Source organism: Procambarus clarkii, chromosome 34, assembly GCF_040958095.1.
Source record: "Procambarus clarkii isolate CNS0578487 chromosome 34, FALCON_Pclarkii_2.0, whole genome shotgun sequence".
NCBI classification, from domain to species: domain Eukaryota; kingdom Metazoa; phylum Arthropoda; class Malacostraca; order Decapoda; family Cambaridae; genus Procambarus; species Procambarus clarkii.
In genome coordinates this window covers 39,403,146-39,431,054 of record NC_091183.1, presented here as the reverse complement: position 1 = coordinate 39,431,054, position 27,909 = coordinate 39,403,146, and the positions used below count along the sequence as shown (strand labels likewise).

Below are 27,909 nucleotides of genomic sequence, written 5' to 3'. Positions count from 1 at the left end.
CACACTATTTTCCCATTTAAAAACTGATTTAAAGATTGCTAACTGAGAAACTATGCTCTGCTCTGAGGCCTAACCGGGGCCTAAATATGTAGGGCCTAACTTCCCTACATATACCATTTAAAACAAGACGGATAACATGCAAACTAATCTACCAGGACCTCAGAACTGTGCTTATTACAAGAGGTGGATAAGACCAACTTGGTGCCCCGAGTGGGGGCCACCTCTGGACCTAGATACAGGCTCCTGTAATATATAATTATGTAAAAGAATATGCAAACTAGAAAGATAATAACGATCCGTCAACAGGTGAAATAATATAATTACTCCAGCGTACCAATCACCCGGAAGACTTGGCGGCGGAGACGCTACTACAAGGAACCGCAAGGAAGGTAGACTCATAATAGGTATTACAGACCAAATTAATTCTTCCAGAACGTGACACCGACCACGGCCCACATCTCAGAAGTCAGTAACCAAACTTCACCCAAAGTGCAAGACTTGCTGAACGCTATAGTCATAAAACAATGCAACTATCCGTGACCAGAATATCTTAGGAAAACGAAGCCCAGGGGCCAGATTCACGAAGGTACTTACGCAAGCACTTACGAACGTGTACAACTTTCCTCAATCTTTGACGGCTTTGGTTACATTTATTATACAGTTTAAAAGCATGAAAACTTCGCAATCAACTGTTGTTATTGTTATAAACAGCCTCCTGGTGCTTCGGAGCTCATTAACTGTTTAATAATTGTAAACAAAGCCGCCAAAGATTGTGAAAAGATGTACAGGTTTGTAAGTGCTTTCGTGAATCTGGCCCCAGATGCATGTGTCATCCAAAAGACTCCATAAAAGTGGCAAGAAATCCGTCACCAAGAACAACAGACCCACGAACAAATCCACAAGGGATTCTCCCGGACGCAGGTTCGAATCCTCGCCACGGCCCTTGTGAATTTGTTCATTTGACGCCAGACCTTCAAGAAATACCACAACTGTAATTAAGGAGTATGGAGAAGGAACGTCAATAATAATAATAGTCAGAAATACAGAAGCAAAAAAAAATTAAATCCGGACTGTGTCGAGAAAAGTGTTAGTTAAATATGAGGAGAATTATCCTCAGAGCCAGTTACAGCCCCGCTCCTGTGCCAGATAAGTTCACTACGGGCTCACCATAGCCCGTGCTACTTGCCCCGCTCCTGTGCCAGGTAAGTCCAGTACGGGCTCACCATAGCCCGTGCTACTTGCAACTTTTGTTGTAAGTAGCTGAATCTAAAACATCATCATCAGAACCCTAAGTGCTTTGTCGTACCTTGTTGAACTAAAGTGTTGGAACCAGTGGCAAGCATTGTAATACGTACTGCCTACACTGTTTCTAGTACAAACACTGGCATATGTAAGTACTTATCCTGACTGTTTGGCTTTCCTCCTACAATTAACGGTAGATGTAATTGTTGCTACCCATATTTATGCAAATACCGGCGCTTGTGCTATTTCTCCTGCTGTAATTGGTACTTGTAATCAATACTTCCCCGGCTTCTGCTGTTCCCTTCAATTGTTATGGCTTGTGCACTATATCATTACCACTTCCGTATGCCTATTTATGTTGGAAATACCAAGCCAAAATGCGCGCATTCAGGACACAAAAATTGTCTTCATTAACAGTTTAAAAATAGCCTGTCCCACAATGCCAGTTGGGTGACAGTCCTCCATATGCAAGTGTCTCTACCACCACCTCCTTTCCCTTCTCTCCATTCCTCCCTCCTCTATTTCCATCCGGTGAGGGAGGTAGACAAGGGATCCATAGTCCCTGCTGAGTTAGCAGCAGAGAGGGGCAGACAAGCTTATTTGCCTCTGCCCTCGGCTGGAACCTCGTATTGAATATGGATCCCCTGTCTGTCTCCCTCCCTACTTTTCTGTAAGATAGAGCTCCAGCAGGATAACCGCTCTTGGCTTACAGTTTCATAAGGAACACCAACACAGTTCCTAATGAACCCTTTTAGATTAAGAGATTTAGATTTAGTTTTAGATTAAGAGACAATGAGAAAAAGAGAATGAAAGAGTTGGAGAGGAACGGGGAGAGAAGGGTATTTGAGAGGAGGGAAGAGTCAGTAGACGTTAATACTAACCCAAGTGTTGCAGAAGGAAGGTTTAAGGAAGTCAAGGCACCCCCACAACCTCTCGTTCCCACGCTACCAACAATGCCACAGATGCCGTCGTGGCCAGGCAGAGGGGCAGCTTGGTGAGAAAGAATGGACTCTCTACAGTCTCCTCCACCATTCTTTAATGCAGGTACCATGATTCGAGCTTTCCTGAAGAACTCCATTTTCTACGGGGGTCGGTATCGGCTATATTACCCAAGATGTGAATTATAATCCAATATAACATAATTATAAGTGGACGTAAGCCTTGTTTACGTCCACTTTTAATCACATATGTCTTTACATCAGCCTCACTTCAATTATTATTTGAATATATCATTTATTATTTGCCTTCCTTTTTACCGTTACGCTTAGCAGGTTTCAACGGACCTTTGATCTTGAGAAAGAAAGGGAGAGAGAGAGAACGGCGAGAGATAGAGACGATGCGACAAACACAGGAATGTAGCGGTAAGAATGTAGACATACAGGGTGGTGTAGGCCACACTACACGGCAGGACGAGGAAGTTGGCAGTAACCTACACCTTCCACGAGGCTCAATAACCATACAAGTCTTTAACAACGACTAACACAAGACCCCTTAGATAGCTAATAACACAACTGATTAAAAATTGCAGGGTGAACTCCAAATTTATGAGAGCTGGAATCCACACTAAAAGAATATGAGAGAGAGAGAGAGAGAGAGAGAGAGAGAGAGAGAGAGAGAGAGAAGAGGGAGGAGGCGTCAGTAATACATGTAGCAAGAGTGACATTAGCGATCACTCATCACAACATGAGTTACCTTCCTGCTCCTACCCGCACCGAGCCAAGATTGGCTACGGTGATGATGCTGATGCTTACCCGTCTATCACGCCCAAGAGAGGCAGCATCCTCATCCCGTGACGACTCACCAGCTCCCGTAACCAGAGCTTGACAACCCCACACACAAGACACCACATCAACGCGAGGGGCGTGTCTGCTATTGCACGCACACACACCTTGCAACTTCCCTCCTTGGAAGACATACTGGCCCTTATGTTGCATTACCCTTACTGTTGTCTCTTCAACAGACAAGCATTATGTTCTGGGGTAAATACTACCCTGAATACCCCAACTGGTTTTCTATTCCCAAGACCAAAGTGTTCGTGTATTTACCTGTTACAAACAGGGTATTTGTAAATATTTACTAATTTAGACAATGATAATATTCCACACGTTGCTAACAATGCTATTAATCTATCGAACACATTGCTTTTGCTTTAGAGTCTTTAGTTCTGGTTTAATTTCTAGGTCCTAACAGATTCTTCGGTAGTTAAATCAGACATAAACACAAAGCCAGGCAAATACAAATACAACTAGGTGAATATACAGAGCCAGTCATACACATGGAGCCAGACAACACACACATGGAGCCAGACAGCACACACATGGAGCCAGACAACACACACATGGAACCAGACAGCACATCGAAGCCATCATATTCTTTGGTTTCGTCTCTTGTACTTCAAAACCTCATCCCACACCATCTTAACGGGCTGTCACCGTTGTCTAGTGACAACGGACCTTCCCCGTCCCTTCTCCCGTCCAACAGGAAGCCTTAGCGAGAGGCCAGGCGGATTACTTGAGTAAACACAATCAACGTGACTCCACTCGACCCCGTCACTCCACCTACCATCATGCTAATTCACCTTAATCACCTGTAATAATCCTACCAAACGACACTTTCCAAGCCTGGATTTAATTGGGAGCGGAACGAACCACCTACATCAAGACCGCGCGGTATCCCGCTGATCACCATTTGGTCACCACTTGGTCCGGGAGACATCTCCCGTCACGCAGGGTGCAGTTGCGCCTCCACAGATCTCCAGTATCATCTTTTGATACTGGTAATGGCTCGAAAGGGCCACCACTTACGGGCTATTCATGCCCGTGCCACCTCTTGGGTGGCTTAATCTTCATCAATCAATCAATTCCCGCTAATACACTTGGTGCAAACGCTAATAAAAGAACAATGGGAAATGCTCTGGGCGATAACACCCAATCACTTGGACTGAACGGTAGAGCGACGGTCTCGCTTCATGCAGGTCGGCGTTCAATCCCCGACTGTCTAAGTGGTTGGGGGCACCATTCCTTTCTCCCGTCTCATCCCAAATCCTTATCATGACCCCTTCCCAGTGCTATATAGTCGTAATGGCTTGGCGCTTCTCGTGATTTATTTTTTTCTGGGCGATAACAAATTTCTAACTAGAAGCCAGTCTAGTGATAGAGACCCATAGACCAGACTAGCGTGGTATAGGCGCCAGCAGCTGAGATAGAAGCGTATTGTAGTACACTCCTACCTTTGTTATTCACTTTATGGTTACTCCTCAACAATCAGAACAGCTGAGTCGGAAACAATCCGGACAGTTGAGGTGGAAACAATCAGGATGGAGGTGGAAACAATCAGGATAACTGAGGTGGGAAGAATGAGGATGGAGGTGGAAACAATCAGGATGACTGAGGTGGGAACAATCAGGATGGAGGTGGAAACAATCCGGATGACTGAGGTGGGAACAATCAGGATGGAGGTGGAAACAATTCGGACAGTTGAGGTGGGAACAATCAGGACGGAGGTGGAAACAATCAGGATGACAGGTGGGAACAATCTGGAGGACAGAGCTGCGGGGACCTTGGCGAGTAACCTCATCAAATCTCCAACTACTTGCTCCAGCAATATTGGTACTGTACTTTAATATTGTTAGCTGAAGGATGATGCCTGCCTCATGTTGAGAGCTCACTGGAGTTATCTTAGCTTATCTATAGGGAGCCGGTCGGCCGAGCGGACAGCACGCTGGACTTGTGATCCTGTGGTCCTGGGTTCGATCCCAGGACCACAGCGAGAAACAATGGGCAGAGTTTCTTTCACCCTATGCCCCTGTTACCTAGCAGTAAAATAGGTACCTGGGTGTTAGTCAGCTGTCACGGGCTGCTTCCTGGGGGTGGAGGCCTGGTCGAGGACCGGGCCGCGGGGACACTAAAGCCCCGAAATCATCTCAAGATAACCTCAAGATGACAGGTACAAAATCCCATTAAAACTAATTGGACACAGTGGAACATAAATGTGGTCATTTACCCCAGGCCAAGGAGAGCTGAAGAAACAAATAACATTATAAAAGCCATATAGAAAACTGTTTAAATTATTATTATTGTTGTAGGTAATGATCAACTAATTGGCATAATATAATAATAATTTTAATCACACAGAAATCACATTAACGTGATGTATATCAATGAGAAAATCCACTGGGACTATAGGTAGAATATGCGACTGGCAATGCTGGGGTCATTGGTTCGAAACCACCTATAATCCCAGTGGAATTTCTCAATAATTATAATAATAATTAGTATTTATACAATACACACTGGAATATATTACAGTGGCTTGTTAGTAGGGACATATATTATATAGTGTATAAAGTCACTAACACCACTCTTACTAGCACAACAATCAACACTGCCCAGGGTAAATGCCAAGCCACATTGCTGCAATTAACAATTCAGCTGGGAAAAAAATCATCAAGAACGTTGGGAGGACCTTTGACAAGCCCCCGACTTCCTGTCTCCGTCGAGGCCACTAGAGATGGTGGCCCTCAGGTAAACCCAGCTAATCACCTCATCACCCTCCCATGCCCTTGAATCATTTACTTTTCGTTCTTCATCGAATACCAAAATGGACTCACCAGTCGAGCCTGGCCTCAGGCCGGGCTTGGGGAGTAGAACACCCAGAACCCCATCAAGCAGGACATGTACTGCGCATAAACACAGGTCAATATATCTCCCGAGGCATGGCAACCATATTCACCGCAACACACACAAGGTATGCAGGCGACGAGTCACAATAACGTGGCTAAAGTATGTTGACCAGACCACACACTAGAAGGTGAAGGGACGACGACGTTTCGGTCCGTCCTGGTCCATTCTCAAGTCGATTGTCGATCTCAAGTCGATCTCAAGTCAAGTCAATGTTATTTCCAGACACAATCGACTTGAGAATGGTTCAGGACGGACCGAAACGTCGTCGTCCCTTCACCTTCTAGTGTGTGGTCTAGTCTACACAAGGTATGCTCCATACACGGACCTCCGGTATGGTACAACCAAGGCACTTCTCGACACTATACTTCCCCTGACATAGTCTAGGGTAGCTCCATAAGTACACAAATACCTAAATATGCTAATTAAAAAGAGGCATAACTGCAGTGGGTCTGGTCAGCAGACACATTCTAACCTGACGCACCACAATGTTATTTCCAGACACTAAGGGAAGCTTTGCGTCTTATTTTGTTTTAAATCCAAAAATATACATGACACAAGATGGATATCACACGCTTCTGGTGCAACACATTTACTAATATATATATATATATATATATATATATATATATATATATATATATATATATATATATATATATATATATATATATATATATATATATATATATTAACCTTCAATCTTCATAGTGTAAACAGGAGTCCAAATCCGGGTTTCGCTGCCATTTTCCGTGGGTGGTAGCGGCCACATTGCTCGTCTCGGTGCGTTCCTTCATATTCTTATCGACTAAAGGCACTTGTTTACTCCTGGCTAATAATGACTCCCCCCCCCCCCCCCGGCCATTTACTACTCTCGCCGGCCTCCATTAACACGCCTTAATCCCTAAATTTGCATAAATTCCATATATGACTTGCGAGTTTTCACCTTCTTACAAACGTTTGCAGCCTTTCCAAACATAATTACGTTCCCCGCGTGCCCGAGGATTAAAGCGGCCGCTTGGAGTCCTTGCAGATCAGGAGGGCAAGGCTTTACCTGGGGATTACCTGGTGAGAGTTTCACGAGTTGTTTACTTTCACGGGATTGAGGGGGAGCCAAAACTTCCTGGTAGACTGTTTGGCTTGCCAAAGCTCTTGTGTGTTCCGGTAAAAGAACAAAACCACAAATGGGGACCACATGAGTTATGATCCCGATGTGCAAGATACTCGAGAGAATAGACGAGATGAAGAGAACCAATCCTCCGAAATAGAATGACTGGCACAGGTGGAAGTTAGAAACAAATACAGCGAGGATGGTACTTCAACACGCATCCACTACACATAAGGGGCATAACTGGCAGACCCCTCACAGTGTTCAAGAGAGAACCTTCCACTACACATAAGGGGCATAACTGGCCGACCCCTCACAGTGTTCAAGAGAGAACTGGATAAGTACTTCAAAAGAATACCTGATCAACCAGGCTGTGACTCATACGTCAGGCTGCGAGCAGCCGCGTCCAACAGCCTGGTTGATCAGTCCAGCAACCAGGGGCCAGATTCACGAAAGCACTTACGCAAGCACTTACGAACCTGTACATCTTTTGTCAATCTTTGGCGGCTTTGTTTCCAATTATTAAACAGTTAATGAGTTTCGAAGCACCAGGAGGCTGTTTATAACAATAACAACAGTTGAATGGCAAGTTTTCATGCTTGTAAACGGATTAATAAATGTAACCAAAGCCGTCAAAGATTGAGGAAAGATGTACACGTTCGTAAGTGCTTGCGTAACTGTTTCGTGAATCTGGCCCCAGGAGGCCTGGTCGACGACCGGGCCGCGGGGACGCTAAGTCCACGGAAGCACCTCAAGGTAACCTCAAGGTATGACACCGAATGTTGGTAGCTCCACTCACAGCTTGTGGAGGAGGTACTAGTACAATAGAATGTTGGATGGACTAGAATGATAGAACAATAGAACTAGAATGTTGGATGGAATAAATGTCTCGAATGCGGATATTCAACAGGTGGGGGAACACGAGCCACACCTCACTTCTTAGTAAACTGTACGAGAAATATAAAGAATACATAGAGTATAAAGTATAAAGTATAATACATAGAAGTATAAAGGATACATCTTAAGCTTTTTCCCGGATGTAAACTTGCTAAAATATTAGAATTAAAAATTAAAAATTACAATAATCAATAAAAATATAACAATAAATTCTACAGGTATTGTGAGAGGTTACAGGTATTGTGAGAGGTTACAGGTGTTGTGAGAGGTTACAGGTGTTGTGAGAGGTTACAGGTGTTGTGAGAGGTTACAGGTGTTGTGAGAGGTTACAGGTGTTGCGAGAGGTTACAGGTATTGTGAGAGGTTACAGGTGTTGTGAGAGGTTACAGGTGTTGTGAGAGGTTACAGGTGTTGTGAGAGGTCACAGATATTGTGAGAGGTTACAGGTGTTGTGAGAGGTTACAGGTGATGTGAGAGGTTACAGGTGTTGTGAGAGGTTACAGGTGTTGTGAGAGGTTACAGGTATTGTGAGAGGTTACAGGTATTGTGAGAGGTTACAGGTGTTGTGAGAGGTTACAGGTGTTGTGAGAGGTTACAGGTGTTGTGAGAGGTTACAGGTGTTGTGAGAGGTTACAGGTGTTGTGAAAGGTTACAGGTGTTGTGAGAGGTTACAGGTGTTGTGAGAGGTTACAGGTGTTGTGAGAGGTTACAGGTGTTGTGAGAGGTTACAGGTGTTGTGAGAGGTTACAGGTGATGTGAGAGGTTACAGGTGTTGTGAGAGGTTACAGGTGTTGTGAGAGGTTACAGGTGATGTGAGAGGTTACAGGTGTTGTGAGAGGTTACAGGTGTTGTGAGAGGTTACAGGTGTTGTGAGAGGTTACAGGTGATGTGAGAGGTTACAGGTGTTGTGAGAGGTTACAGGTGTTGTGAGAGGTTACAGGTGCTGTGAGAGGTTACAGGTATTGTGAGAGGTTACAGGTATTGTGAGAGGTTACAGGTATTGTGAGAGGTTACAGGTGTTGTGAGAGGTTACAGGTGTTGTGAAAAGTTACAAGTATTGTGAGAGGTTACAGGAATGTTACAGGGGTGGGGGTGTTGTGAGAGTGGCGACGAGGCTGGGGGGTGGAGCCAGGCGTCCAAGTGTATGGTGGCAGGTAATGCATTCATTAACACAGATACCGCATGACTGACAGTCTGATTTGGGAGGCTCACACACACACACACACACACACACACACACACACACACACACACACACACACACACACACACACACACACACAAGTAAGCACTAGCAAAATTATTAAACATTATTTCTAACAATGACATTTAAAACGCGCTTAATAATAATAACCAGAAGTGTGAGTAGTGAGAACTGAGTGTCAATGTAGCCTTGTAGGGCCGACCTAACCAGAGTGTAGAGCAACACTCCCCCCGTCCAGCTAGTGTGGACCACGTACAGACCTTACTTATGGCCCCCAACACTCAATATAGCCTCTATTATCCTCTGGTATCATAAGCTGTACACTGCCTCAACTTATTTAGGGAGCCGGTCGGCCGAGCGGATAGCACGCTGGACTTGTGATCCTGTGGTCCCGGGTTCGATCCCATGCGCCGGCGAGAAACATTGGGCGGAGTTTTTTTTCACCCTATGCCCCTGTTATCTAGCAGTAAATAGGTACCTGGGTGTTAGGCAGCTGTCATGGGCTGCTTCCTGGGGGGTGGAGGCCTGGTCGAAGACCGGGCCGCGGGGACACTAAAGCCCCGAAATCATCTCAAGATGGCCCTCTACATATTGCAAAAAGGGTGTCATGGTCCCCAATTTGGGAACCAGTTCCCTAGACTAATTCACCAATCGCAGCATCCAACACAACTTGACCTTAATGAGGACTAAGCCAAGAAAAGGCATTAACAAATGGCTTTTCTTCCGTATAATTATGCACTAATTGGCATTTACATAAGAACATAAGAACAAAGGTAACTGCAGAAGGCCTATTGGCCCATACGAGGCAGCTCCTATTAACTCTAAAACTCTATCTCTAGCTCCTATTAACTCTAAAACTCTATCTCTAGCTCCTATTAACTCTAAAACTCTATTATCTGACCCTTCTATAATAACACACATTAAAATTAAGGAGGGGACCTTTTCTAAGAGAGCAACTCCCTCTCCACCTCGACGCTACAAGGAAATGGGAGGGTAGAAATAGCCTAAGCTGCTATATCCCTCTGACATTTATTCTATTGTCTCAATAAACGTACTTGAACCAGGAGATGGTCGACTTTCCGTACTTTATAATACGTGCCGGGGAACCTTTGGGTCTTACGGGCTCACCATAGCCCGTGCTACATGGTCACTTCGTTCTGAGCAGCTAAATCTAAAACAACAAACTCCGGGATCTTCATATGCCCGGGAAATATTTTCCAATGAGGGTTATCTTGAGGTTATCTTGAGATGATTTCGGGACTTTTTAGTATCATCCCCGCGGCCCGGTCCTCGATCAGGCCTCCACCCCCAGGAATCAGCCCGTGACAGCTGACTAACACCCAGGTACCTATTTTACTGCTAGGTAACAGGGGCATAGAGTGAAAGAAACTCTGCCCATTGTTTCTCGCCGGCGCCTGGAATCGAACCCCGAACCACAGGATCACAAGCCCAGCGTGCTGTCCGCTCGGCCGACCAGCTCCCTAGGTTATCGAGCAAGAGCACCAGGGAAAAAATCTGGTGTAGTCTCAAATGACTTAAATATTAGTGTGCTCGTGTTGCGTAATAATGATGGTGGTGCTGCGCTTGAGATCCGTCTCGCTATTTTGGTAATTAGAACCACTAAGGAGATATTAAAAAGAACAATATTAAACTAGGACGTGTTTGGTGAGGTTCTGTTTAATTTGGTTACGCTCGATCTTTTAAAGTAGGTTAGTCTGGGTATGTATGTTTGCGTTAGCTGCATAGACTAGATTGGTTAGGTTAGATTAGATTCTTCCAGTGGGTTAGAGGCTACGTAGACCAAGCTTAAATACGGTATTGCCCACACTTTAGCCTTCACTCGTGGAAGAGTGGTCCCTCTTACAACCTCCACTCGTAGAAGAGTGGTCCCTCTTACAGCCTCCACTCATAGATTAAGAGGCATCATACACGTGGAGGAAGACGAGGAGCATCGAACCAGCTATCAGAGGTTTGAATAAACCCAATATCAAGCCAGGCGATGTGAGCGAACAGGCAGCATCCAATCTTGAGTGAGAGCACCAGCCGAGCGGGAGTCGAACGGAGGTGGCGCCTCCTGTCGCCGTGGCCCACTGACCCCCAACCTCCCCTAATATCCCAAGGCACCTACTAACCTCCCCCGTCCCTTCCTCACTAACCAATTTCCACTATTTTATCCCACACAAATTACAGATTTCTCGATCCCCAGTCTTGGAATTAACGTCTAGGCTCCTCTTCCGGAGGTTCCTGTAATGTAGCCGACAAACATTAAGCGGATGTAATTTTGCCTTAAACACTGATATTTACAACACGATTAACTTTCTGGCCGAAATACGAATCATTAAATCCCAAGCTACCGCGACATACTCTTATTAAACACAGTAATGTCTGTGTTTCATCTATCAATACAAAAATATATTCATTTATCTATCCATCTATTTATCCCCCCAAAATTATATTTATAAACAACTCCACGTAAAGCACACAACACATTTCACACGACTCCTTGAAAATGGCCCGGGGAGGGGGGGGGGGTGTTCATAATTGCTAATATTTCTTAAAACACTTAACGTAGGCCTACCCTGATCAGCCTATGCCCGTCCTGTACCCACCAGACCGTTACCCTGCAATTTTGAGTGAGGCTAGCCCAAAGCAGACACACATCTGGTCAAGCAACAGCCTGGTGGACCAAACTCTCACAAGTCAAGCCTGGCCTCGGGTCGAGCTTGGGGAGTAGAAGAACTCCCAGAACCCCATCAACCAGGTATCAACCAGGTAACACACACACACACACACACACACACACACATACGAATACGAATAATTAAATCACAAGCTACAGCGACATACTCTTATTAAACACAGTAATGTGTGTGTTGATACCAGTTGATTGACGGTTCAGAGGCGGGACCAAAGAGCCAGAGCTCAACCCCCGCAAGCACAATTATGTGAGTACAATTAGGTAAGTACACACACACACAATAGGTGAGTACACTGTACACCAGTACACTTGCAGGTACTCAGGGCCTGAGTCACGTGCCTCACCGACACCTCTACGGTCGACTCACCGTCATTGGCAATATTTATGCAAATTACCCACAGTAAAATATTTAACGGCTCGTTGTCAAACGACACTTTTTATGATGTTTACAAGAAATATATTCTAATTAATGCCTTTATGTTCATTAATTATTAACACTTTACCATTGTGTATGAAATTTAATTATTTAATGTCTTATACTCAAAATAGAACTCGAAACAATGGATATAAATTAGACTTTTTATATTCAGTAAAGATTTGGGTAGATACTATATATATATCCACCCAAATTCACTCCTATATATAACCTACGCCTGAAACAATCCAGCGATCCCACATCTATTATCTTCCCTGATCCTTTGTTAACAAATCAACAATCGTTTCCAAACCATTATTTATTCAAGTCTTTCCTGAATCTAAATGTAACCATTTAGAGTATGACAAGGTGATCGAGTAGCATACCTGAGTATACTACTCGATCACCTTGTCATACTCTAATCTAATCTCTTGGGGCAGTACAGCTGAACCAACAAATCTCTGTACAAATGTATGGTTCATCAACAAACTGAACTTACTTGTTGACCAGACCACACACTAGAAGGTGAAGGGACGACGACGTTTCGGTCCGTCCTGGACCGAAATCGACTTGAGAATGAGAGTTGACTTGAGAATGACTTGAGAATGGTCCAGGACGGACCGAAACGTCGTCGTCCCTTCACCTTCTAGTGTGTGGTGTGGTCACCATTCTTCAGCCACGTTATTGTGACTCCTCGCCTGCATATGAACTTACTTGTCCTCTGTTGGTGAGACATTGTGGGTGGTGCAGGTCTCCTCCCCCAGCGTAGCGAGTGAACTGCGGTGACCCCAGGGTCAGGTCACACATCTGGTCTTTGAGAGTGACCACTTCATGGTGTGGTCCACCTCAGGCCAGAGAAGAGGCAGCATCAACCATCCCAGTGGTTGACAACTTGCTGTGATTCTCACCACTAAACACCGGGTAAATCTTGCATAAACACTACACAGGAATAACTATATCTTCTTGTAACAAAACACTTAACACTTGTATAGCGAAATAAAGGTATCACACAACGTTCCTGTGTTTCACTAGTGATACAAAAATATATATATATATATACCAGGGGGTTCCACAAGGCCGCTAGTGCTAGAGTACAGTTGTTGTTGTTAAAGATTCGCTACCTGGAACAAGAAGTTCTAAGTAGCACGGGCTATGGTGAGCCCGTAGAGAGTACAGACCTGTGACTACCATCTACACACAACACAATATCACTAAAAGTACTGGAAGTTCCGCTACAGCACCACGAGGTTAAGTATCACATTTTCTCAATACATCACAGTATAGCCTACACACTGAAAATAAAAATACAATTACATATAGTGTCGGTGTATGACAAATACAACCGCGGTATTGCTAGATGGGCGCCACTAGTGTGTATCATTCTGGAAACAACACTGTATTGTTGAGCATTTCTTAATTGCACAATGATTGTTCGAGGAAATATTGAAGCCATGCGATGGGTTCGAATCCGCACCGATGAAGGACATAGACTCTTATGGCCTTTACGGTGGCACCAGCCTCCGCGAAGGATGCCGTCTCCATCCTTCCTACTGCAACAATCTCCAGTTACTACTCTACACTACATTGATTGTAACCCATGATATATATATATGTGCTTCAGCCTACAGTTTAGACCTATTGTCTTATGTATGACCCTCTGTCCTGCGTGACAGTGAATACCAGCATTATCCTCACTTTAATAAGACTATCAAAATCCTCAGATTAGGCAAAATTGTAATTAATTTTGTCAATAAAGATGTTAATAATAATAATGGCTCCCTCGTCCGCCTCCCCCGCCCACCACCACACGCCCACCACGCCCCAGGGTCAGGTCAGAAGGGTGCCACATAAACTTCTCAGGTTCAAAGGTTGCGCAGCGAATGATCATTTCCTTCGTGTTAAACAAGTACAGTACCCGCACCGCCGCGTTCTCCACCACCTCTTCAGCGGTGACTTAACTACCGGGGGGAAAAGTAACACTTAAATTGGAGGCACTAAAGATAGGTCAAGTTGGGAGCGGTGCGTGCTGGGTTGCCAAGCCCCACACAACAATAACAAGACGACAAGGACACCCAGGATAACAGGATAACACCCAACAACAGGATAACAGGATAACACCAAGGACACCCAGGATAACATATTTAGTATTAGCTGAAGGATAACTCTGCCATTAAGGCTGATCAACCAGGCTGTGACTCATACGTCAGGCTGCGAGCAGCCGCGTCCAACAGCCTGGTTGATCAGTCCGGCAACAAGGAAGCCTGGTCGACGACCGGGCCGCGGGGACGCTAAGCCCCGGAAGCACCTCAAGGTAACCTCAAGGTAAGGCCAGCAACGATCATCAGATCACTGTGTGTGAGGGAGCAAGCGGCAGATATGGATGGGGGATTTATACTGTACAGTGAATAATGGATTTACTAACGTCATTAGATACACCGGCATTCATGTTGCCACCAGCACCAAGGGCTGCTCAGCGCTCCCTCTAAACATAGGCGGCATGATTGGCTGACCTATCACGGTGTTCAAGAGAACTTGATTACCAACACCAAAGGATACCGGGTCAACTGGGCTGTGATACGTCATACTGCGAGCAGCTGCGTCTAACAGCCTACTTGACCAAACCATCAATCCGGAGGCCTAGTGAGAGACCGGGTCGCGGGGACGTAGCACCCAGAACTAGTCACGAGGCATCTCACAGGATGCTTTGTCACACAGAAGAATGACATTTGTAAACACCAAAATGGGTAAGAAATGACAGAGGTACAGCGCGTCATACCAGCTGTGTCTAATGACTGGACATCCAGCGATAGGCCATACAGTGTTGTAAAGTGTAACCCAATTCCTTTCTACAGAGTTTACACGTAAACTGCTCTGGACTGAAGTTGCCTTTAGCCGTCGGTAGCCTTAACTGATTCTAATAATTACTATATCAATTTGTCAGGCGATCCTTTGAGTGTTTGGGATTTCTCTATTAGGCCTAATGCAGTTTAATCTTTGTTACAACCTGATGCAGCTGTTTTGCCTGTGCCATATTGTGTTTACATGAGATGATGTGCATGCGAAATTTATTTTAAACCTAGAAAATCTTTGGAGCAAGACGGTGGGATCGAACCAGCGTCCTCCTCCAGAGATTTCCTATAGATATGTCACGTTATTGTGCCTTCATTGTGGAAACTTTGAATCCTTTATCCTGGGCAGAGAGCAAGTTTGTTTTTTGTTTTTTTTTAAATTTTGCCCCGAGGGGCGAGTTTATTGGGCAGCGCCACTCATCTTGTGAGTGGACATACCGCCATAGCAGCATGTACAACACTCCCCAATAGGAAGAAAACTTGTTGGGTTGTTCATCGTGTATAGCCAGGTGTACACGCGTACAACCACGGCCAACACACCAGTAGCAAGACCAACCCGGGTTCAGCAGTAATAACAATCAACATGGATGGGGAAAATGGGCCGGGAGCTATAACAATCGTTAGAGAAACAAAGACTAAACCATTAACAACAACACGAACATAAAGACGAGAGCCAGAGTGAGAGGAGAGCAGCGAGTCCAGACGAGGACCTGAACGAGGACAACCCATCCCCCCCCCCCCCTGACCACCTCCAGCCCTCATGCCACACCACATTCACCACACCTCAACACCCATAACCACCCCTATACTGCCGCAAAAATAATCCCCCGCTAAAGTTTACACGGAGCAGGGGCGGTTGGTCCCCGCTGCCCTCATGAGTCTGGCACCTCACACCCTCTCCTCCTGCTCCTCCTCCTCTCATCTTGCACCCTCCCCCCCCCCCACCAACCACCCTTTCCACCTCCTCCTCTCTGACCACCGTGCCACCTCAAGATGAGAGCGATGCCAAGTGGCACTGTGCATATTAACAAGTCATTGGCAGCTGCGGCCCAGACCGCCATACTAGAGCATCTCACAGTTCATATTGTGTGAAGGTGCAGCCCGGGATGACAGCAAGAGTGCCAGTCTGACGACCACAGTAGTGCCACAACCCTCCCGAGACGGGGAACTGTCCTGGCTCGCCACACCACACACGCTGACTCACACTGACGGCTTCTCATGTTTCTCCTGATTATTATTGGCTACATTAGTGGGCTGGCCGAATGGGGCTCTACGATGAAGATATCAGTCAGCACCGCCAGCCTCCCCCTCTGGTAGCTGGCATCACTCAAGGTGCACCTGCAATCATCCATGCAACCTGGCAAGACTTGCAAGGATCATAGCCTCCCGCAACATCACATTACGTCTCGTGTGCTGGTATATGCCAGTGAAAAAATAAAAACATTATGAAGTGATTAACTTTGAATATAAATTCGAGTTTACCTGAAAGTGATGAAATCAGTTTCTAAGCTGCCGATCTCATTATAACCTATGGGGCTATTATTATCTCATACACCTTCTACTACCGATTCTCTTACTACTACTACTACTACTATTGAGTAAATTAGTAGGAGTATTGAGAAGGATTCGAACCCGCTTACTTGGTATTCCCAAGCTATTCCTACTGGTTTTCTCAATGATACATCATTAATACTGGTTCGGTAACAGGGTTGTTGATTTGTGGAACCAATTGCCGCGTAACGTGGTGGAGGTGGGATCCCTCGATTGTTTCAAGCGCGGGTTGGACATGAATATGAGTGGGATTGGGTGGTTATAGATAGGAGCTGCCTCGTATGGGCCAATAGGCCTTCTGCAGTTGCCTTTGTTCTTATGTTCTAATGTGATTTCATATTGCACTACTACTATGTTGTTGTTAAAGATTTAGCTACTCAGGACGAAGTGTCCATGTAGCACGGGCTATGGTGAGCCCGTAACACTACTGCTATTCTCTATAGTACTGCTATACTACTTCTGCTGACTCCCCTCACTAGTATACTAAATGCCGCTTCATCTGTACAGGAATGAACCCGAAGCGTGTCGTGCGTACTAATATAAGTCTCATATTTTTACGCAATGTTTTAAGGGGCTGAATGATCGTGTTGGTGAATATATTGCTCAATATACAGACTTTAACAGTCTAGATTTTCAATATATAACTGAGAATTGTTTACAGCTGGGCACGTGTTGAAGGCAGCCTTAGATGTGGTGCAGATGGCGGCGTTATCCTGTCATGTTCAGGACTAAAGTACACCTCAGTTATGAACACACCCCAAGCTCTCACAAATGAAGGGCCGGGCTTGGGGAGTAGGGGCCAGATTCACGAAGCAGTTACGCAAGCACTTACGAACCTGTACATCTTTTCTCAATTTTTGGCGGCTTTGTTTACAATTATTAAATAGTTAATGAGCTTCAAAGCACTATGAGGCTGTTTATAACAATAATAACAGTTGATTGAGAAGTTTTCATGCTTGTAAACTGTTTAATAAATGTAACCAAAGCCGTCAAAGTTTGAGGAAAGATGTACACGTTCGTAAGTACTTGCGTAACTGCTTCGTGAATCTGGCCCTAGAACTCTCACAACTCCATTCAGGTATGACCAAGGTATGTGTCAGATCGGTTTAACCCGAGATATGTACTTATCTAATTGTGCTTGCGGAGGTTAACCTACTTTTCAGTCCCTCCTCTCAACAATCAATCAACTGGAACACAGGTTAACAAACTAATAGGTTGTATGATGTTGTTGTTAAAGATTTAGCTACTCAGGATGAAGTGTCCATGCAGCACGGGCTATGGTGAGCCCGTAAAGGTTGTATATCTACATTTCAAATTATACATGGCGTCTGCCTCCACCACCTCACTACTCTGACACTAACGAAAATATATACAACGTGTCTGTGACTCATTTGGTTTACGGGCTATTCATGCCCGTGCCACCTCCTGGGTGGCTTAATCTTCATCAATCAATCAACTCATTTGGCCACTGCGTGACGGGGGAGACGTCTCCCGTCACGCAGGGTGCAGTCGCACCTCCACATATCTCCAGTATCATCTATTGATACTGGTAATGGCTCAAAAGGGCCACCACTTACGGGCTATTCATGCCCGTGCCACCTTTTGGGTGGCTTAATCTTCATCAATCAATCAACTCATTTGGGCACTTGGTTTCCAACAGTGTTCCATGTTACTGTGCCAGTGTTGGGAGTGTAGCGACGGATGCCTGTTACCTAGCAGTAAAATAGGTACCTGGGAGTTAGTCAGCTGTCACGGGCTGCTTCCTGGGGGTGGAGGCCTGGTCGAGGACCGGGCCGCGGGGACACTAAAAAGCCCCGAAATCATCTCAAGATAACCTCAAGATGGTGTGGCCGGGAGTGCCGTCTGGGAGTGCCTCGCAACTGCTGCCTCTAGTCGCAAAACAAATACCTGTCATCTTGAGGTTATCTTGAGATGATTTCGGGGCTTTAGTGTCCCCGCGGCCCGGTCCTCGACCAGGCCTCCACCCCCAGGAAGCAGCCCGTGACAGCTGACTAACTCCCAGGTATCTATGTACTGCTAGGTAACAGGGGCATCAGGGTGAAAGAAACTCTGCCCATTGTTTCTCTCCGGCGCCCGGGATCGAACCCGGGACCACAGGATCACGCGTTCAGTGTTCTGTCCGTTCAGCCACCGGCTCCCTAGAAGGGTTAACAAATTAAATTAACAAGGGGAAAGCAAAGGCAGCAACACAGGATAAATTAACATTACCAGCATAACTCGACCTCGTCCGATCATTTTCTACGAAGATCATCTTTCAAACGTGAACTGTAATCTCATTGGATACAGTATAACTACAGCTATGGCCCGAGTGGGTGATTACGGGCTATTCATGCCCGTGCCACCTCTTGGGTGGCTTAATCTTTATCAATCGAGTGGGTGAGGTCCATACACCAGGCGCGGGGGGTACAATGGTCATCATGTAATGGGGACTGATAGAAGGTTTGATACAGTAAAGAAACTGGTCTAGAAACAAATGTGTTGACTGGTGGAACAAATTATCGAGTAACGTAATAGACGAAGGATCTCTAGATTGTTTCAAGCGCAGGTTAAACATACATAAATACGTTAGAGAGGATATAAATAAGAGCTGGGGCCAATAGTCCTTGTGCGGGACTTCCTTAATGTGTATATTCATATGTAGCCGCTTCATGCTCCACATGCCAGCTGAGGACATCCTAACCTCCTAACAACTGCCTCCACAATGACAAATTCGAGTCCTTACGAGTTTTTAACACGTACTGAACCATTTTGTCAACAAGAAGACATCATGGAGAAGGCAGCTACGCCAAGGAGTAAGCAGCACTTGTAGTGCGCAGAGTCCGCGCAGTCAGCAGCCCTGCGTCATGCCCACATGAATGAACAAGGTGCGGCCGCGCTAAAAATACCTGAGGGGGGGGCGATACGCCCCTACAGGAGAGCCACGGTCTTACCATCACCCAGACGGTAGGTGAGGTAGGTTTTCGCGCACCCTACATTCATATTAATATGACCAGCAATTATCATCAAGACATTATGCAGCGAAGAAAAAAATCTTCAAACTCAAGATAAAAGTTGAGAAGGGACCACCAAGGAGTCAGCAATCCTACCCCCAGCAACTTGCAACAACACGCAAGTTCCGAGCCAAGTGAGCCAGGGAGCGCTAAAATAAATTAGTGCGGAGGGCAAGAGGTGAGAGGGAGGCATCTTGCACACTCTCCTCCCGCAAAGAGCCATGTTTTGTTGCCAGAGACAATAGCCAACAGATACCCGGCCGTACACACACACACACACACACACGCACACACACACACACACACACACACACACACACACACACACACACACACACACACACACACACACACACACACGCACACACACACACACACACACACACACACACGCACACACACACACACACACACACACACACACACACACACGCACACGCACACACACACACACACACACACACACATTGAGTAGTTAACAGGTGGAATGCATTAGGCAGTGATGTGGTGGAGGCAAACTCCATACACAGTTTCAAATGTAGATATGATAGAGGCATATCTATGATAGAGCTCAGGAATCTGTACATTAGTTGATTGACGGTTGAGAGGACGGGATCAAAGAGCCAGAGCTCAACCCCCCGCAAGTACAACTAGGTGAGTACACACACAAGCGCACAGTGTACTCACCTACTCACCTATTTGTGCTTGTGGGGTTGAGCTTTGGCTCTGTGGACTAGTGTGTTGGGAGTGGGGTGAGGGGACATGATTGGACACAATCACAAAGTTGTAGACGCCACCTCTATCTACAACTTTAAGGCCAGATGTGACAATAAATTCGAGCGTGGGAATAGTTAAATTATGACGCGAGAGGTACAAGAAGGCTAGCTAGCAGGCGGACAATAAAGAGCCAGACCTCGCTTAGTCTCAGACAGACAAGGTACATCTAGAGACCTGGTCCAAGACTCGTGCCAGAGATAAGATAGCCAAGCTGCGAAAGCTGGGTAGAGAACTCGACCTAAACGACCCAAGAACCAGACGTAATATCATCCCAACAGTGGGAATCCCACTGAAGGTCACGACAAAGACCTTCACTGCACACAAACTGCTTGATACAAAGGTCATACGCGCGCCGGAGAGGTGAGTGTCACGCACCACAGCGCATATTAAGTGGATATCATAAACCAAACTCATACGAGCCGGCAGTATACCGAGCTTGCCCTTCTCTCGCGCACTCAAGCACCCACACCAACACAAGAGTAACCAACCACCTCCTTCACCGAGAAACACAATTCAGAGACTCTGGTTCACCTCATACCTCTGTTCACCCAGAGGTAAATAAGTACGTAGGAGTCAGACAGCTGTTGTGGGCTACATCCTGGGGAGATGCATTTAACATATAGTAGATATAATAGACAAAATAGGTCGGGAGTCAGTACACTGCATGATTAGAAAACAGATGGACAGAGAAAGACGGAGTCCGAGAGCTAATAGTTGGTTCCTGCAAGCAGAAATAGGTACAGTAGGTACCGTATAGGTACAGTAGGAAATAGGTAAACACAAGCACCTTTTCAGTATCTTACAGTAATATCAACAACCTCTACAGACATGCACATAATGGATAATGACGTCCATCACACAACACACACACACACACATACACATACACACACACACACACACACACACACACACACACACACACACACACACACACACACACACACACACACACACACAACTCCTCCACATAATTACACAACAAAAAAACCTCATCTATCCCCGTTAGGTAAGACTGGGTTAGGAGAGGATAAGTAAGACTGGGATAGGATAGGTCAGGCTGAAGGGGGGTAGAAATAGCCTAAGCTACTCTATCCCTTTGAGTATTTTTTCTTGTCTCAATAAACATACTTGAACTTGAACTTGGATAGGTCAGGCTGGGTTGGACTACGAGGGGCATAGGTTAGGTATGAGTAAAGAGAAGCGACATGGTAAAAGGACATAAAGTTTACTGAGCCTGTAGACCCTCGGCGACACCCCCCCCCCTCACTAGAACTTGGCGACTTACCCGTGAGCCGTGAGTGAGTGAGTGAGTGAGTGAGTGAGTGAGGGAGTGAGTGAGTAAAGGAGGTGGAAGCTAGGCCGTCTCCGGCAAATACTCCAGTGTCAAGATGTGTCACCCCTCACTTACTGAGCACACACTTCACCCTTGATCTCAAGGACGACCATCCATCAGCTGATAGGCACTACACACGCTCAGAGAGAGAGAGAGAGAGAGAGAGAGAGAGAGAGAGAGAGAGAGAGAGAGAGAGAGAGAGAGAGAGAGAGAGAGAGAGATAGAGAGAGAGAGAGAGACTGCCTGAGCATCTGGGACAGAGTAAACTAATTGGAATATAATGTTTAATGAAGGCAAGTTCTATCTGTTACGCTTTGGATAAACTAATATATATATATATATATATATATATATATATATATATATATATATATATATATATATATATATAAATGAAATCACATATAAAAGAGTCAAATAACACTTTAGAGCGAAAAAGCCACGTAAAAGAATAAGGTGTAATGATATCATTTAAACCAGCGGTCAGCAACCGGTGCTCCGCGAGACAATTTTATTTGTGTATTTTATGTAACTGTGTATTTTCTTTAACTGTTATATTTAATGGCATCAAATAGTTTAATTTTAATAACCATCATTTCTTGTTTGGTGGACGACAGGATCCACATTAGTAGTTTACGGGATTTAAAATTATGAATGTGGTGATCTGTGAGGTGGGAAATGTTGGCGACCGCTGGTTGATACCTGGTTGATACCTGGTTGATGGGGTTCTGGGAGTTCTTCTACTCCCCAAGCCCGGCCCGAGGCCTGGCTTGACGCTATTTTAAGAACACAATAAACTCTCACAAGTCAAGCTTGGCCTCGGGCCGGGCTTGGGGAGTAGAAGAACTCCCAGAACCCCATCAACCAGGTATCAACCAGGTAATAATGCAGGTGTCACAGCTGCAGGAAAAGTGACAGTGTGGATACAAGAACCTTTCAAACAAGAGATGCCACACCAATGATGATATTTTTTAAGACACGTGCTCTCTAGAGTGAAATATTGTTGAACATTAACAGCGCCACTTGGGGCCAAAATGTTCACCTGGAGAATGTGCAAAGTTCTTAAACAGCCCGAATCAACTCAATAATACTAACCAATTATTGGGACCGCTTAAAATTTGTAAATCTGTTTTCTCTAGAGAACAGACAAGACACATAATAAGTTACACTAGGAAAATATTAGAGGGACTGGTTCCAAATATGTACAAGGAAATAACTATTCACGAACCCAGTAAGCATGGCAGGATGTGCAAAACAGCCCTGTTGAAAACCAGAGGTGCAATAGGTTGGTTCAGATAATTCTATCACCATCAAAGTGTCAAAACTTTTCAAAACTCTCCCTTTAAACATAACGAGCACAACTAGCTGACGTCTTACGGTGTTCAAAGGAGAACTTGATAAACACCTCCAAAGGATACAAAGGATATCAAACCACCAGCCTCGGAATCACGGAAAGGTAAGGTAAATTACCATGAAGGCAGCGGAGGGGTTTACAGTGCTGCTCCCTGCAACAGTTACACTGACATGACAGATCATAATTCGCACTGACATGAGACAACACACTCGGACAGCGATGCAGAAATTGTGAAGCCAAAGAGTGCAGACAAGGTGATGGAGGGAGTATGAGAGTCATTTGGCCAGCGGTGAACAGAGACCACCAAGAGGCTCAGTATCGGGTGTCTGCGGGTAGCAGAGCTAGAGGTGCTGGAGTGCTCCTGTCACACCTCAGGCGGCCCCAGGACGTGCTCCTGTCCCTCCTCCTTTGTCAAATGTCGTAGACAAACAGGGAGGATGTTTCATACCTCTAGCTGTATTTCCCACTTCTAAAACTTCCCTTCACCTATGCCTCTCCTGCCTCTCTACTCCACCTCCCTCCCCCCCCCCAAAAAAAAAAAACCAGGGAGGCGAGCAACCTTGGGTTAGTCAGTTAAAACACAGTTAACAGCAAATGTCGCCAGTCATGTTCAAAGCTTTACAGCATGTGAACAACGGATCTCCAGGAGGCTGTGGGCTGGTGACAGGATGTGTTGGTGGGCTGTGATGGGCTGTGATGGGCTGTGGTGGGCTGCGGTGGGCTGTGGTGGGCTGTGGTGGGCTGTGGTGAGCTGCAGTGGGCTGTGGTGGGCTGTGGTGGGCTGCGGTGAGCTGTGGTGGGCTGTGATGGGCTGCGGTGAGCTGTGGTGGGCTGCGGTGGGCTGTGGTGGGCTGCGGTGGGCTGTAGTGGGCTGCGGTGGGCTGTAGTGGGCTGTGGTGGGCTGTGGTGGCCGGCGGTGGGCTGCGGTGGGCTGCGGTGGGCTGTGGTGGGAGTATTGGTCATGCCTCGACCGACGGAAATGCTGCCACACGTCTGCCCGCCACCAGTCTCAAGGTCCCACTCAAGTGCGTCAGCAGCGGAATTTCGGCCTTAAAGTAAAACCAAGTTTGTGGGACGCAATATGAGTCTCTGGAAATAGTGAAGTCAGTTGTTGAGAAAGAGAAACAGTATGAGTAACGGTCGCCAGCAACACACACAGTAAGGTGTGTGTGTGTTGAGCTAGAGCTCAACCCCCGCAAGCACAACTAGGTGAGTACAGTCGGCGAACACCTTAACACAGAGACCAAGACACAATAGTGCCTTTACGGGCTATTCATGCCCGTGCCACCTCTCCGGTGGCTTAATTTTTATCAATCAATCAATAGTGACTGAAAACCAACCTGCCCTCATCAACAGAGGCCAAATGCTCGTTACCCCTGTCGCCAAACCCCGTCATTTATGACTGATAACACCTTACACACGTTGATGTGACGACTTATATTGAATTTTGTAACTAGCTCACCAAGATTGTAACTTGCTTAGCTAAATGAATTGTGGGGTTCAGTCCCTGAGCCCATTATGTGCCTCTGTAACCCTTTCCACTACCGCCCACAAGATGGGTATGGGGTGCATAATAAATGAACTAAACTAACTAACTAAACTTACACACGACTCACAAATGATGACGTATTTATTTCTGGCAAGCACTCTTCGTTCACGTTTTTCCTCCAACCGCACTTCTCTAAATGCCTCATTCACGTACTGCAAACACCAATAATGGCCAACACAACCTAACCACCTAACCTAAATTAGGGCCCCTAATTATTCAGCACATTCTAACATGAAAAAGAAGAAGGGTGAAGATTAAGCCACCCAAGAGGTGGCACGGGCATGAATAGCCCGTAAGTGGTGGCCCTTTTGAGTCATTACCAGTATCAAGAGCTGATACTGGAGATCTGTGGAGGTGCGACTGCACCCTGCGTGACACCAAGAGGAGTTGTTGTTGTTGTTGTTTAAGATTCGCTACTCAGAACAATAAGTTCCAGTAGCACGGGCTATGGTGAGCCCGTAAGTGGAGGTTCTAACATGAAATACCATTACAGTATATTCGAGAAAATACCAACATTATGTGGGTGCGTCTGAGGTGACCCAGGACCCTGGTTCGATTCCCGTCCTGCGCCAAAGACTTTCTCATAGATGTATCGCGTTATTGTCATTTCTTTGTGCATTAATGAGAAATTATTGAGGAGGTTCGACGGGATCGAACTTGCAAACCTGGACTAACATTAATAATAATACAGAACAAGCGCACGTGACATGATAGTTGCAAGAGAAGGAAAACATTGTATTACTGTGACCGCTCCTCACAGTAAATAGACGGACCTGAACTTTGTGCCACAACAGACCGGGGCCGAGCTTCACGTACCAACAGACAGGGCCGAGCTTCACGTGCCAACAGACAGGGCCGAGCTTCACGTGCCAACAGACAGGGCCGAGCTTCACGTGCCAACAGACAGGGCCAAGCTTCACGTGCCAACGGACAGGGCCAAGCTTCACGTGCCAACAGACAGGGCCGAGCTTCACGTGCCAACAGACAGGGCCGAGCTTCACGTGCCAACAGACAGGGCCGAGCTTCACGTGCCAACAGACAGGGCCGAGCTTCACGTACCAACAGACAGGGCCGAGCTTCACGTACCAACAGACAGGGCCGAGCTTCACGTACCAACAGACAGGGCCGAGCTTCACGTACCAACAGACAGGGCCGAGCTCCTCGTACCAACAGACAGGGCCGAGCTCCTCGTACCAACAGACAGGGCCGAGCTTCACGTACCAACAGACAGGGCCGAGCTCCTCGTACCAACAGACAGGGCCGAGCTTCACGTACCAACAGACAGGGCCGAGCTCCTCGTACCAACAGACAGGGCCGAGCTTCACGTACCAACAGACAGGGCCGAGCTTCACGTACCAACAGACAGGGCCGAGCAGTGTGAGTGCGTCATGAGATACGTCACCTGCTATTTCCCCCTCTCCCGTCACCCGTAACTTCAACAGGACTGACCTATAGCGCTTGTCAGTGTTCGAGTACATCAAAATGTACACTTCCCTGAAGACACTTCAGAGGAAGTTTTAAGTCATCTGTTAAAATTGCGGCGGAAACTGATTTATTTTTATTCTTGCCGCCGGAGGCGGCTAGTTTATTGTGCACCCCATACTTATCCTGTGAGCGGTAGCGCAATAAGGATTACAGAGGGGCAACAAATCTTTATCAGACCTCAACGGAGAGTATAAATGTGACTTGAAGTATGACTTACTACTGAAGAACGTCATATCCACGCAACCGCACAACCCCACACACACACACATGTCATTACACACACACACACACACACGCACGCACACACACACACACACACACACACACACACACACACACACACACACACACACACACACACACATCAACTAGTGTACAGGAATCTGTACACCAGTTGATTGACAGTTGAGAGGCGGGACCAAAGAGCCAAAGCTCAACCCCCGCAAGCACAAATTGGTGAGTACACACACACACACACACACACACACACACACACACACACACACACACACACACACACATTTAGCCCTCCCTGACCTACCCTCTACACCCCAGTAAACACCCAACCATTACACAATCACTAGCTCAGGCACAGTCGTAGTGCCTGACGCCTCTACTATGTCATACGAATCGAACAATCCTCAATTACACAGTTGAATCACATTAAAAATGCACAATTCCCCGAGCACCACACAATACCCCCGACACAATACAACAGACGAAGAGTGGTTAAACAAACTAATTACTGACATTTACATATTTGACGCACCATAATGACTGAGCAGCCTAATGATCGCTCTAGGTCGCTAGCCGTAAAGCCCAATGCGTACGGTAATGAGATGAAGGACATTACAGTGTTGGATAACAACCTGAAACGCTTGGTGCGGCCTGTGACGAGTCTCAGCGCCATCTATGTTCCGGGTACCCAGTTGAGTGCTTTTTACCCTTCTATTTAATACCGGTTTTTATTATTCTAGTCCTGTGTTGTAGGAGGACCAGAGGTGAAGAGGCACCAGTGAATGGCAGCACAGGGTAGAGAGGCTCTGACAAGGTCGACCGTTGGACGTTGGACGTCTCACGAAGCAGTTACGCAAGTACTTACGAACGTGTACATCTTTCCTCAATCTTTGGCGGCTTTGTTTACATTTATTAAACAGTAAACAAGCATGAAAACTTCCCAATCAACTGTTGTTATTGCTATAAATAGCCTTATGGTGCTTCGGAGCTTGTTTGACGGCTTTGTTTACAATTATTAAAGATTAAGGAAAGATGTACACGTTCGTAAGTACCTGCGTAACTGCTTCGTGAACCTGACCCCTGACTCCCAACTGAATAGACAACGTTCCCAGCTCATCTTTTTGAACACCACCTCCAATCTTTGGAGAGTATTTGCAAAAGAGCTTCATACACGTTCTGTAAACACGGAGACAGTTGCCAATAGAGCCATAACAACTAAGCCTAGCTATGCACAAAACCATACCAGACAATATAACTGTTAAACCTGTTTTTTATTTCTTTAAATGAAGTTTCGCCAAACATGCGACTTTATGCATGTAAATACAATATATACATCCCATCTCCCGGCAAATACAATAATTACAAAAGAAACTACGACTACCCTTAGATATAGAGTATTTATCTGGCGTTATCTCGTGGCCGAATCACTTGTATCAGTATTGTGACAATGTTGATAAAAGCCTAGTCCACCAATTTCCATATTTGAGACCAGCCAAGCGCATCATTTATTAGTATCT

The 27,909-nt window shown here is 45.9% G+C and overlaps 1 protein-coding gene across 7 annotated transcripts in view; it reads right to left on the bottom strand.

Moving 5' to 3' along the window:
• trio (trio Rho guanine nucleotide exchange factor) overlaps window positions 1–27,909 on the bottom strand; it is a 766,603-nt gene that overhangs the window by 371,322 nt on the left and 367,372 nt on the right. Inside the window, exon 2 of one of the 7 annotated variants that reach the window (XM_069335894.1) lies at window positions 12,958–13,535. The exons of the other annotated variants lie outside the window; for them this stretch is intronic. Coding sequence (XP_069191995.1) covers window positions 12,958–12,979 — 22 coding nt within the window. The 5' untranslated portion in view covers window positions 12,980–13,535. The remainder of the gene's footprint in view (window positions 1–12,957; window positions 13,536–27,909) is intronic. 7 annotated transcript variants of the gene reach the window in all.